The sequence below is a fragment of the Pieris brassicae genome, chromosome 5 (assembly GCF_905147105.1).
Source record: "Pieris brassicae chromosome 5, ilPieBrab1.1, whole genome shotgun sequence".
NCBI lineage: Eukaryota > Metazoa > Arthropoda > Insecta > Lepidoptera > Pieridae > Pieris > Pieris brassicae.
Genome location: NC_059669.1, coordinates 16,908,583 through 16,921,288, shown reverse-complemented (window position 1 = coordinate 16,921,288; position 12,706 = coordinate 16,908,583). Strand labels below are relative to the sequence as shown.

The following is a 12,706-nucleotide window of genomic DNA, read 5'->3' as shown; positions in this document are numbered from 1 at the left end:
CTGCGCGCTTTAATCCCTTTTACGATCCAATCAAATATTCAGTAATAAACTTAACGAGGCGTATTCATCCGTAACTAATTAGATAATTAATATAATTTGCTGAGCACACAGTAAAGGTTTTTATGATTTAAGCCATAATTGTTAATTAAAGTAAAAGTCATCAAAGGGAGTCCTAAAAGATAACGCTCAAAGTTCGTTTTAACAGTGAATCATCAGTTGAAAATCAGAAAAGAGTTTGCATAAAATAAATTCTTCATTTGATTGTGTTATTCTGTGCATAAAGTTCTTTCATTTGGACGGGTAGCAATGAGAAACAAAACGTTTAAAATTAATAAACACTTATGTAAATAAATTTGCAGACGATTCGCATGCGAGTGTTATCGCGATGTTATCTGCTGATTAAACATTTTTTTCATTTGAATGTATAAAAAATACCCTTTAAAACAAATAAAGAATTAGACTGTCTTGGAAATTGCTTTAATGGCTATAAAAATATAAGAGCGACAAAGGCGAGAAAAATGATGTCTGTGTGGGCATGGGTATCCGGAAGCTATATCCAGGATGCTCCCTCCCCTCGGTGACATAGCTGACGAACCTTTTATAATCAACTTTGTAGATAAAGTAGGCGCTTCACCCATTAAAATAAAAATTCCAACTTCGATCTATCAACCTTAGAAGTGGGTAAATAATCAGTAATACGTTTCGCGATTAAATAACTAATGGAATATTTAATATTTTTGTCAAAACGAGAGGATATAACTATATTAGTTGTCCCTATTATATCATTCGAACAGCCACCAAACCCGTTCACATACATAGGTTCGGAAAACGTATTGTAATTTAATAGTAACTTTGTACAACACTCAGTTGTTATAAAATAATCTTGAGAGCCGTTGTCTATAAAACAACGCAAAATATGTGGGTTACCATCCGTATCAAAAGTACATACGCGGGCAATACCAAGTAAAACCGTTGACGGTTGTGATATCAAAGTATTCGCTTCATTCTGCAATGAAGGTTCGTCTAAGGAGCCAGATGCGACACGCGGAGTACTATCAACTAGCAATGACTCACACTGCGACTCAATGGCTCGAGCGTTCGCAGTCTCTCGATAACAGGTTTGAACGGTTTCGCCTGTTTTTCAAATAAACTGGGATTTGACGAAAAATGCAGCAATTTATTGTGCGTATTGGAATTGCACGTTTTAGAACTTTTAACAGAATTTCAATTTGTGGTTTTATGTTTAACGCTTAAACATTTTACGCAATAATTCAGTTTTAGTGCATAGAAAACAATGGTGCCTACTTTGATTAATTAAATATTTTATATTTAAAAATATTCGACTTATATTCCCATACAAAATGCCAATTTTATATGTAAGGACCTAATATTTAGTGCGCACGCGACAGCGGTTAAAATTTAACTCTCTTGCGCCATTACACCGGGACACCACCTTCCATCTCCGGTTCGTGTGTCAAAGTCAAATCGACAATTGTTATTCTTCTTTGATTGACACCGATTTAACGCAACAATGTCCTAAGTGTTTCAAAGTTTCTCCGTAAATCACATTTTTCTAAGAAAAGTGAAATAACGTAACTCAGATATTACAATGATTATTTAAAATCAAATCAAAACTATCCAGTTGTTTGATTTTTGACATTCAACACTTTTTGTCTTCAGTCACCGTAACCACGCACGCTGTAAAGCACGTTAAACATCGGAAAATTTAAAAATTATGTAAATAATTTGAAGTTTATAATAATACAAATAGCTTTAATCCGTTTAAAAAATTGTTTCCTTCAATGTGTAAAAGCTATGTTAACCAAAGACAATACTATCCAGATGTGTTTTTTCAAAGTGTCAACCGAAGCCTTACGCAGGCTCTTAATTAATGCGCTTAAGCAATCACCTGTACAACTTAAAAATAATATGCACGTTAAAATAAAATGTGATACGATACGATATGAGCGTGTGGCCTTATTAATGACCTGTGTTCAGAGTTGGTGCAGATAATGGTGGGTTAGGTTAGGTTAGCAATCTGTCGCTTCCACTAATTATTCAAAGAATGGTGGAAGCTGACAATGACGGTCCTTAGAATGCCTTCAAGGCTTTTTGTGAGGCCGTCATGAGTCAGAAAGAGAATGCGGAGCGTCAGCGTGAAAATGATTTAGATGCTCCGCCAGTAAGGAAACGACGACCCGGGCAGCGACGCCGTGTTTTCGTACGTCTGCCCTAAGTTAAGATTTGGAAGATTTGTGTGTGAGAGGAGTCATGTGGCATTGTGGCATTCGCGTTTGGCGGGGGTAAGGATAGGGCTCAGCTGTTACCTGCCGTCGCCCTTTGGCGACCTGAAGTCATCCGTCAGGTTTTAGTGGGTAGGGTTTATTAAGTCTGAGTCCCACATAATCCCTGCTGGTGTAAAATACCGTGGGGATATGCGTAAAAGCATTTCCTGTAAAAAAAAAGATAATGGTGGGTCTACTCGTTACTTTCAGTACAACCCACCATACTAATAAAAAAAAATCAATCGCGCTACAACCTTTTTAGGTCTGGAACTCAGATTATTGTATCGGTTTCATGATGATTTGTTAATCTAATAGGCAAGTAGGTGATCAGCCTTATGTGCCTGACACACGCCCTCGACTCGACAAGGCAAGCCGGTTTCCTCACGATGTTTTCCTACACCGTTCGAGCGAATGTTAAATGCGCATATAGAAAGAAAGTACATTGGTGCACAGCCGGAAATCGAACCTACCACCTCAGGGATGAGAGACGCACGCTGAAGCCACTAGGCCAACACTGCTCGTAATAATTACCTTTTTGAATTACTCATTCAAGCTCAAGAATACACTAAAAATAGTCAGTGCGTGATATAGTAAGTAAAAAAATAGGACTTTTGCTAATCACATACAAACAATGCCTGAAAAACTGACTTAAAATGTGTAAATGTAAACCAGGCAATTTTTCGTAGCAATCAGGGGAGATGCCATATTATTTACATTTCAAAATACTGTTTAAACGACTAGGAACTTAAACAAAACAACCTGTACAATATTGCAAACTGGCAATTACCTCAAATTACCTTATGTAAGGAAATTACATGTCTCGCGCTAAATTTCATACCATTTAGTACAAATAACAAAAATTTATTATTCTAGTAAAAATATTGACATGTGCCCGCCCGACCCATTATAAGTAATTCTTAATCAATATCGAAAAATATAATGCGTGTAAAATACGTTTATCAACAAACATATTTAGAGAATATCTTCATTATGGCGCAACGTCTTAATTAAATAAAAAAATATGATTGTAAATCTACACCATTCTCGAATTCAACAAATCGATCCAGCTGTTTAAGAGTTGTACAAACACACAAAATGTATATATACTCGTATAAAGTATAAGTATTTTGAAAAAAAGTAACCAAGTACTCATAACTTAAACTATCATGGAACTATAATTATTTAAAAATTTAAATAATGTGTATAGGTAAAGACGCGACGAAAGTTATACTCTGTTCTTTTAAAATGCCTTGGCTAAAAATCGCTAAGCACATTTCTTTATACCTTCGCAGACAAAATACTCAACATGCTTACAAAGCTCGAAAATCCTTTATTAGGTCCAACAATTAAAGGTTTAAGGGCGTGGGGCATGTGGCAAGCAGAAAGAGGCATAAAACAAGTCTTCTACAATATTGTCCACATTCTTGCGACCCTTTTCGTAATTAGCCAATACGTTGAACTGTGGTTTATTCGGTCTAAATTAGATTTGGCTTTACGTAATTTATCTATATCGATGCTCAGTACCGTGTGCGTTGTTAAAGCAGGAACTTTCGTATATTGGCAGAATGATTGGAGAAATGTAATCAACTTCGTATCTTTGACGGAATTGAGTCAATCGAAAGACAAGTCAACGGAGCATATAAGCCGGGAATATAGGAAGTATTCGAGACTTGTGACGTATTTATACTGGTCTTTGGTTGCCGCTACCGTGTTTACTGTGATTTTAGCACCTTTAGTGAGCTTTCTGTCGTCTCCGATGCATAGAGAACGAATCATTAATGGAAGTGCGCCGTACCCAGAGATAATGAGCTCCTGGGCTCCATTTGATAAGTCAAGAGGACTTGGCTATGTGATAATGGTTATAGAGCACACATTGATCTGTTTCTATGGAGGCGGTATTGTGGCAACTTATGATTCTAATTCAGTTGTTTTGATGACGTTTTTTTCGGGTCAACTTGAGATTTTAAAAGTAAAATGTAGTATGTTGTTTGGAGACGGCAGTAGTGTTTTAAGCTACGAAGAAGCTGTGTCAAATATCAAGAAGTGTCATTATCATCATATCAATTTAGTCAAGTACTTATCGAATGATTTTTAATTAATTGCATATTACTTAAATGTGTATATCAAATATATTTAATACACTAAGTGAAAACTTAAATTCAAATAAATTATACTCCTAGACACCTAGTCGAGTGGTTTTTAAAAGGGGGCTATTGTTTATACTATTGACATAAACGTTGCTGCTACATTTGGTCACAGTTCTAAAATTGAACCATGGAACTATCATATTATTTATTTTAATAGTAACCTACGATTGTGTGTTACGACAGTATTAACAAATTTAAATAAAATTTTCACTGTTTTAATTGCAATTTACAGGTATTCAAAATTATTGGACTCCCTCCTATCTCCAGTAATGTTTCTATACATCATAATTTGTTCACTAATGATTTGTGCGAGTGCAGTTCAATTATCAACGGTTAGTTATTATTAAATATTATTATTATATTAATAAGCTTTCTGATTTTCAAAGGTCATGTAGGTTTTAGGAGCGGATGGAATTTACTTTGCAAGGAAGGCAAAGTACGGCAATCTAATTTTTTAATTTATTTGGATTTTTAAGTCCTAGTAACGAATTACTCTTCCTTAGGTCCCTATTAGCTAGATTAGACAATATTTATTATATTCATTTTCTCCCATATAATATTTACAACAATAAATAAGATTACAGTTGAGAAGGTATTGTGAGACTGGTTTCCAAACAAGGTAAGAAACTGTGATATGGATAACCAGGCTTCCATTCATAGCAAAGTCATATTGAGTGGTAACAAAAAGTACATAAATACGTACTAGGATTGCTCAAGATGGTGAGAAGTATTGAGCCACGAGAATTACCCAGTAATTAAGACGCAAGTAATAAATACATTTTGTTTTTCAGGAAGGCACCACAACTGTCCAAGGAATATGGATTGCGGAATATTTACTGGCATTAATTGCACAGCTGTTTCTGTATTGCTGGCATAGCAATACTGTTTTATACACGGTAAGTTCAAGAATTAAGTCGGGAGTGAAAATATTTATATATGGAAACATTTTCACATTTACAGATAAGCAATGTCCAATAAATTTTGGAAAGTTTTGAAGGCTAACTTGATTGTGGAGAGGCTGTTTTACGATCAGTTAAATCGAGAAAAAAATGTATCGTCCAAACTACGTGCTCCAATTATTTTTATAAATTGTGAGGTTGTTCACGGCATTTCTTAAAATTCAGAAGCTTAAAAGTCTAACAAAACTTTTGTTCCATTTAAATGAATATTAAAATACGCCTTTAATTATTGTATAATATAGGTAGTTTATTAATAAATAACTATTGAGTAACAAATATTTTAGTAGATTTCAGAGCCATCTAGTATTTACCTTAATGTTGAGAAGTATTAAACGCGCCTTTATTATGAGATGTTGTTTGTTTTAGAGTTTGAAATTAGATGACGGTGTTTACAAAAGTGCTTGGTGGTCTCATGGTGTGAAGATAAGACGCAGTGTGTTATTGCTTGGAGGGCAATTGAATAAAACAATCGTCTTTACTGCTGGTCCATTTACAAGACTAACACTTTCAACATTCGTCACGGTAAATTATGTAAAATATTGTTATATTTTTATCAAATATTTCGTAATATCTTATGGAGAGTTTATAATGTTTTATTACATCACATTTTTAGTATCCGTGGCTTCGATTTCCAGCGAAACAGCTTTATAGTAAATAGGTATCATAGGCTGATCGGTTTAACAAATATCATTTTACCAACGCAGTACTTTATTTTCTAAGTACCCGGTAATACTTTAGCTAAATGCGTCTCCTAAAATACATATACACTATTAAACATATAGATGCATATATAAAAATCTCAAAATACTTGTTACAGATACTGAAAGGCTCCTACAGCTACTATACTCTATTAAACTCCAAAGAAGATTAGATAATACGTTATCTAATACGATTAGATAACAAGATACTAAGTTTAAAATAAAAAAATACGTAGAACGCTTTACAGAATACTAAGCTTAATTTAGTTTTAGTAAAATAAAATTTCTATTTTAGCGCCACCTACATTTAGTTATTGAATTTATAATGACGTTTAGTTTTAAACAGACTAGTTTCTTGTAATATACCTAGATGGCTCTGTATCTATTAAAAACAGTAAATTGAATTGTATAATAAAACTCTTGTCATAGTTTTAGTGTCTTTTATTTCTTAACTTATATTAATTTATCATCGAAAATGGAAATAGTTCTTAGTCCTCTTCAAGTAGCAAGTAACTAGACAATTCAACAGAAGTTTGTTATAATTTATTTCAATAAAGTTTTATGTGACACGATAAGAAAACATCTGGATGAAGAGAGAGGTTGGTATCATATCCAAAATCATATAGGTACGAGGACTACCTAATACAGGTACGGGAATGCAAAGGACTTATGCTTTTGAGATGTGTTCTTGGAAGTTAATATAATATTAAAACTTAACCCAACTTCCATACCATGCGCAAAGGTGACGAACCTTAGTTGGTAAGACTGAAGGAATGTGAAAAAAGAAAGTGAAAGTTCGTCAGCCTTAAACTTTGCAAGGTAATAAGAAAGGCTCTGAACAGAAACCGAAGATGACATTTGCTCCCTGCTGTCCGCGATGATTTGATGTTTCCAACTTTAGCTCAACTAAAAGAGAGCGATATTTTCCAAGGTTTTGGTTTTCGATATAACCTTGTCCTATTTTAACCACCTGGAGAATATTCGACGTAAAAACTAAAAAAAACACGACGGTTAAAATACTTGTAGGGTAGTTCAGTTTGAGATAATTGCTATATCAGTTCTTGGAAATTGCACACCTAATGATTAATCTATATAGTGAGTGCGTTTTCGGTTAAAATTAAAATTTATTGCATTCATTAAAAGTGGAAATTATTGACTTCCATGGGCCATTTTTTAAATATTGCCGATTCGAAATTTTCACTCCGTAATGAAAATGGCTTCCAATTTCACAAAAGTGTTTACGTCGTAACTAAAAGAATTGTGTTACTAATATGACGAAAAATGCTTCACCACTATTGTTCAGTGATCAAAATAATTCAGAAGTATAACTTGACGTAATAGAATATCAATTTTATTCAAATATTATATTAATTGATTTTTTTTAACCTAAAAATTCCAGTCCGTACTGTGTATGAATGTAAACATGAGTTAGGCAGCTGAGATTTCTGCTCTCTGAGCGTCATCAATTTGATGATTATTTATTAATTTTAGTTCTGAAATTTTGATAAATTTATACATATCTATTTGAAATCGTTTAACTTACAAACAATAAATTATAAAAAATAAGATTTGAAACATTTAATGACTTGCTTTTAGCTTAAATAAACAGATAAACCTAAATCTGTTATGTCATGGTGATTAAATAAAGTAATCCCGTCGTTGACGACGAAACTTATTTAGTTTATTCACGGCTTTGGCACTAGGTGGTATGTATATTTGTGTTATATTTAACATAGAACATCTGTAACTATGTATATAAAAACAATTTTTATATCTAAAATATAATTTTCGTTCGCAGTTTAATACAATAATATTTATTAAAACATATAAATACTTTAAAAATACACAATACATAACATTGGTAACGTATTTTTTTTAACTTAAATGTTCGTTTCGTGTTTAATCGTGGTCGAGACTATCTAGCCATTTATGGAATAAAAGAGTTTCATTTAGATGATGTTCGTATTTTTATCAATCTCATGGAACGTCCCAGAGCACCAAGGCCTCGCCAGGCAATTAACAATTAAAATAAACAATTGCAGCTTGATGAGAAATTAATAATCTTATTGGAATATAAGAAATAAAATCTTGTCGGATTATTGTTTTATATACTTACGATAAAATACGTAATTGCTTAAAGTCAATCCAACTGTACACATTTAGAGAAATATTACTTTGTATATATACCTTATGAAGTGAAAGCTTATGAGCAGTAACCTGACTTTATTTGTCAAAGACGTGAAATCAAAGTTCGCGTCTCCTTGCCCTGATTGGACTAGAGATTTCCGTAACTTTTATGTTCCTAAAAATTCCGGAACGTTGATTATTTGGATTAAGCTAATTAAAACGTGCATTTTATACTCCAGTATTAGTATATTAGGTCAGCAACTTTAGATCTTATAAACTATAACCTGTTGCTGTTAAGTCGCTGGTTTGTGCTGAAATGGTAAAGAAAAGTAGTATTTATAATATTCTTTTTCTTTTAATTTCAACTGTTTATGGTAATATAGCAATTAAAAATTGCATAATGAGCTTCTTGTATTTCTTAGATAAAACAACCTAACATGGTCCTCACACTGTATAAAAACGACGTAAGCTCTCCTGCCAGGTCTGTCCTAATGGTAATCGAACACTTGAAGCTGCCAGTACAATTGGTTGACGTGAACTTCATGAAAGGAGAGCAGCTTACAGAGGAGTTTAAAAAAGTAATATTTTTAAATTATTTAAATAAGACATCACCGATTATAAAGAACAGAGGACTAAATATAGTCCCGCGTATACGTTACGATGTTTTCCAGAAAATGTTGGAATATCATATTTTTTTTTTAATTTTATGTCATTTTAAGATCTCAATAAGTTAAGACAATATTATCCACGCTACGGATTGCGATTGACAAATTATACCACATAATAAATGATGATATGTCGAAATGAGCCGAAGGTTTTTTGCAAAATTTGTTTTAACACCTACTTCTTATATTCAGATCAATCCACAACACACGCTGCCCACGTTGATAGATGACGACTTCGTACTTGGAGACAGGTAGAAAGACTTTTCTTTATTTACATTACGATTAAGTAGCTGATGTTTTTTTTTATATATACGAACATTAAATATAATCATCTGTATTATAAAATTCGATTATAGATAGTATATAGTCATGATTTTCTACAAATAATGGTCTCAAGAGCCTGGCTGCTCACAACACGAGGAATCCTAGTGTGGGGGCTAATGCACTATGTTACCTGAATATCCTGTATATTGTGTATAATAAAGTTTTTTCTTTTTTTCTTTCATTTTTATGCATAGAGGGATATTTTCAATGATAATATTTGTGCTTGAATTAAGAAGTTTTTAATTCTGTTACTGGTGATTGTAATATAGCTATTTTGATAATGTTATGTTATGATAATGTTCGATTAATAAAAACTTTTGGATTTAATTCAGAAGCTCTAGAACAATTACAGTAGTTAGGTAAAGTATGCGTTTATTTCTCATTTTGACAGTTGGAAAGTTACAATTTGCTACACGTATTCTATTGGGATGATGCGTTCGTTTAGGTCCAGCCCAGCGAATTATTAAGTTATCGACGTTCGATACTTATCTATTACGATATCTGTTTGATTTTACGTATTGTTTGGGTTAATGGCATAGCTGTGACTTTAAAATAAAAGAGGAAGAAATGGTCTGTATATAATTATCTTATATCATCTTTAGTTCAGGGACATGATTTGTGTTTCCGTTTGGACCACAAACAAACGCAACGCGCCCTCATGTCGTCGTTCCTCCGAAGAACATTGTTTCGCCAGAGATATTTTGGACCTATAGCTCATATAGTGCACGTTAACAGTAGTAGTAGTAGTCTAATTAATATAGTAACTTTCAGATAAATTTAACATGTCTTTCATTTCAGTCATGCTATTTCGGTGTATTTAATAAACAAATACGCGAAGGATGACTCTCTCTACCCCAGCGAACCTAAACTAAGAGCCATTGTTGATCAACGTCTGCACTTTGACAGCGGTATCTTGTTCCCTGCATTGAAATATGGTTTTGTAAGTAGACACTAATTTAGTCATCGTTATTTTATTGCGACAACCCCGGAAGGCTTAAAAAAGTTTACTCATATATGTATATGTAAACCTAAGGAAATTTTATATCGTTTTAGTAATTTAAAGTAAATACTTTTTACTTTTGTAACAATACTTATACCATATTTTAATTGTTTTGCATGCAGTGAAGAAATACAGTAGAATTTATAGTTCTTTAATACCAATGTTAATATCCTTATTTTTGGTCACTATTCACCGTAACGTTCACGTAATCACGTTCTTGATTTGTTCGATTTTTAAATTGTATATATGGGTAATGTGGTGTAACCTTTTAAATAAATAAATAACTAAATCACTCCAGAGTCAAGTTGTCTTGCAAGGAGGTAAAAAACAGACCGATGATGCCGTAGAAAAGATCATATCTGCGTACGAGTTCACAGAGCAATTTGCAACCAAAACCTGGTTGGCAGGAGAACAGTTCACAATCGCTGATATCTCCTGCGTGGCATGTATCAGTGGCTTGAACGAATTAATTCCTATTGATGCACAGAAGTAAGTCAACATGAAAGTTCATACTATGAAATAGAGAAGACAATATTTCAATTGTCTAACACACACACAAAAACCGATCAATTCCAATTTTAAAATATCTTCATTTATAAAAGATAAAAACTCCTTCGCGGCATAGTTCCTATTTCTATATTCAAAATCGTCAAACTCTCATAGTTGGCTTAGTACTCTGAACTGTGACTTCATTCAATAGTCATAAAAAAAACAATAAATAATTATTGACTTTGCTGTTTTTAATTTTGCTGACTGCTAAGACTTTAGACTTAACATAAAAAATGGAAATCAAGGTCAACTGAATCTGATGTGCAACTTACTTTTTTCAGGTATCCCCATTTGTATGCCTGGTTGAAACGTTGTTCAGAGTTGGATATTTACAAGAAAAAGAATGCTCCCGGAATCAAAGAATTGGGAGAAATATACCGAAGCAAATTAGCATAAGATATCTTATTTAATTAATTATTTTAAATAAATTGCATAATGTTTTACGTTTTTATTTTAAATTTTTATACCACAATTCTCTCACAAAACACATGTCTCCAGTATTTAGGTATGTTCTTATACGAAAAAAAACGAGATTAATTATATATTATAGTAAAACCAAGTAAGCTATGCAGACAATGATTAAAAACACTAAACTATTGATATTTCAATGAAGCATAAACATATTTAACAAAGATACATTTAAAACGCTCCATAAAGTATTATCGACCAAAATAAACAACAGCAATATTAATTTTTTTTATTTTTTCTTCTTTCTCTCTCTCTTTCTTTCATCGAGGTCATAAATTTATTACAAAATTCGTGATTACATTTCCCAATAATTAGTTGACCAATCGCAGCATTTCTGCTTCTCGTAAATATTAAAAATAAAGATTATGCACCGTCGGCGAACTGTATTAAAAGTTGACTTTTCGGACGATTTTTGCGACAGTATATCAATGTATTTTAATTCTAGATTCCTCTATTTTGTAAGGAATAAATTAGAACAAATTAATTTATTCAGGGCAGTTCATTAGCAAATACAAGAGCAATGCTAATGACAGACCGATAGGAGTAGAAGTAAACTGTATCTAGTCATTTACAAGTTAAAACGTCTCTCATTCCGTAACGAGGACTTGTAATGTGTTGCATGTACAGTTCAAATCCTGAAATACATTGCTAAGTGATTTGGCTTTTTTGATCTTAAATAAAAGCTGTTTACGTGTCTTTTGAAAAATAAGAAATTAACCTAATTGAGTCTTTAAGCCAGTTAATTGGGCCGGGCCAGTTGTGGGACAACGCCGGACCGGTAGACCGAAAACCGGATCCCACAAGAAAATCGGACACTCAAGGACCTCAGTTGAGTTTAGATCTGTGCGCACAATAGATGAAATTGCTCTATTATGGTAGTCTTAATCTAATTAGAAGACAAAATTAAAGAAAAAATTGGGTACATCAGAAAAAAATGCTTCTGTAAATGCGAGCCGAAAGACGTGAATGGAGCACGGGCGGTGTGAGAGGCGCACAGATACCATCACAAACTCGTTCACATTACTCCGGTCCGGTGGTTCTACCGGACTCGGGATACTGTGGATAGCTTTATATATATTTTACATCCCTTCGAACAGATCTGCCGGACCGGCGGCCTTAGTTACACCATATCAGTAAAACATTTAAGTAGCACTGCTTGATTGTGCATGCCTTTGACACATGTTTCGCTAATCATTCTTCTTTAGGCAAACAGGTGATCAGTCCGTATCCAAACCATCTGGTTCGATATGGATATTAAGATTATCATATCAGATAAGATTAACAATATAGTTGTGTTGGTAACAGTTTTGGTAATTATTATTGAAACACCATAAAATTGCTCTTGAATATCATTTAAATATTTTCTTCCATCCAGAAATCTCTCCATATATACTCGTAAAGTAATTTGTCAGATGTATTGTTGGATTGTTCTTAACTTATTACAAAATAATGGCGCTTAAGGATTAATACATAGGAAATAATAA

At 33.1% G+C, this 12,706-nt stretch overlaps 1 protein-coding gene across 1 annotated transcript; it reads left to right on the top strand.

Moving 5' to 3' along the window:
• The first annotated feature begins 1,023 nt into the window (after positions 1-1,023).
• Positions 1,024-11,197, top strand: LOC123710238 (glutathione S-transferase 1-like). The gene is made up of 9 exons (XM_045662017.1): positions 1,024-1,118; positions 4,665-4,764; positions 5,224-5,328; positions 5,758-5,913; positions 8,639-8,794; positions 9,074-9,132; positions 10,004-10,145; positions 10,504-10,694; positions 11,036-11,197. The coding sequence occupies exons 1-9, from the start codon at positions 1,036-1,038 to the stop codon at positions 11,148-11,150; spliced, it is 1,107 nt and encodes a 368-aa protein (XP_045517973.1). The 5' UTR covers positions 1,024-1,035; the 3' UTR covers positions 11,151-11,197.
• Positions 11,198-12,706: the final 1,509 nt, after the last annotated feature.

Coding starts and splice junctions, on each gene's coding strand:
- LOC123710238 (XM_045662017.1), top strand. CDS start 1,036: ATGCGACACGCGGAGTACTATCAACTAGCAATGACTCACACTGCGACT. Junction 5,329..5,757: donor GCAATACTGTTTTATACACG/GTAAGTTCAAGA, acceptor TGTTTGTTTTAG/AGTTTGAAATTAGATGACGG. Junction 9,133..10,003: donor GACTTCGTACTTGGAGACAG/GTAGAAAGACTT, acceptor CTTTCATTTCAG/TCATGCTATTTCGGTGTATT.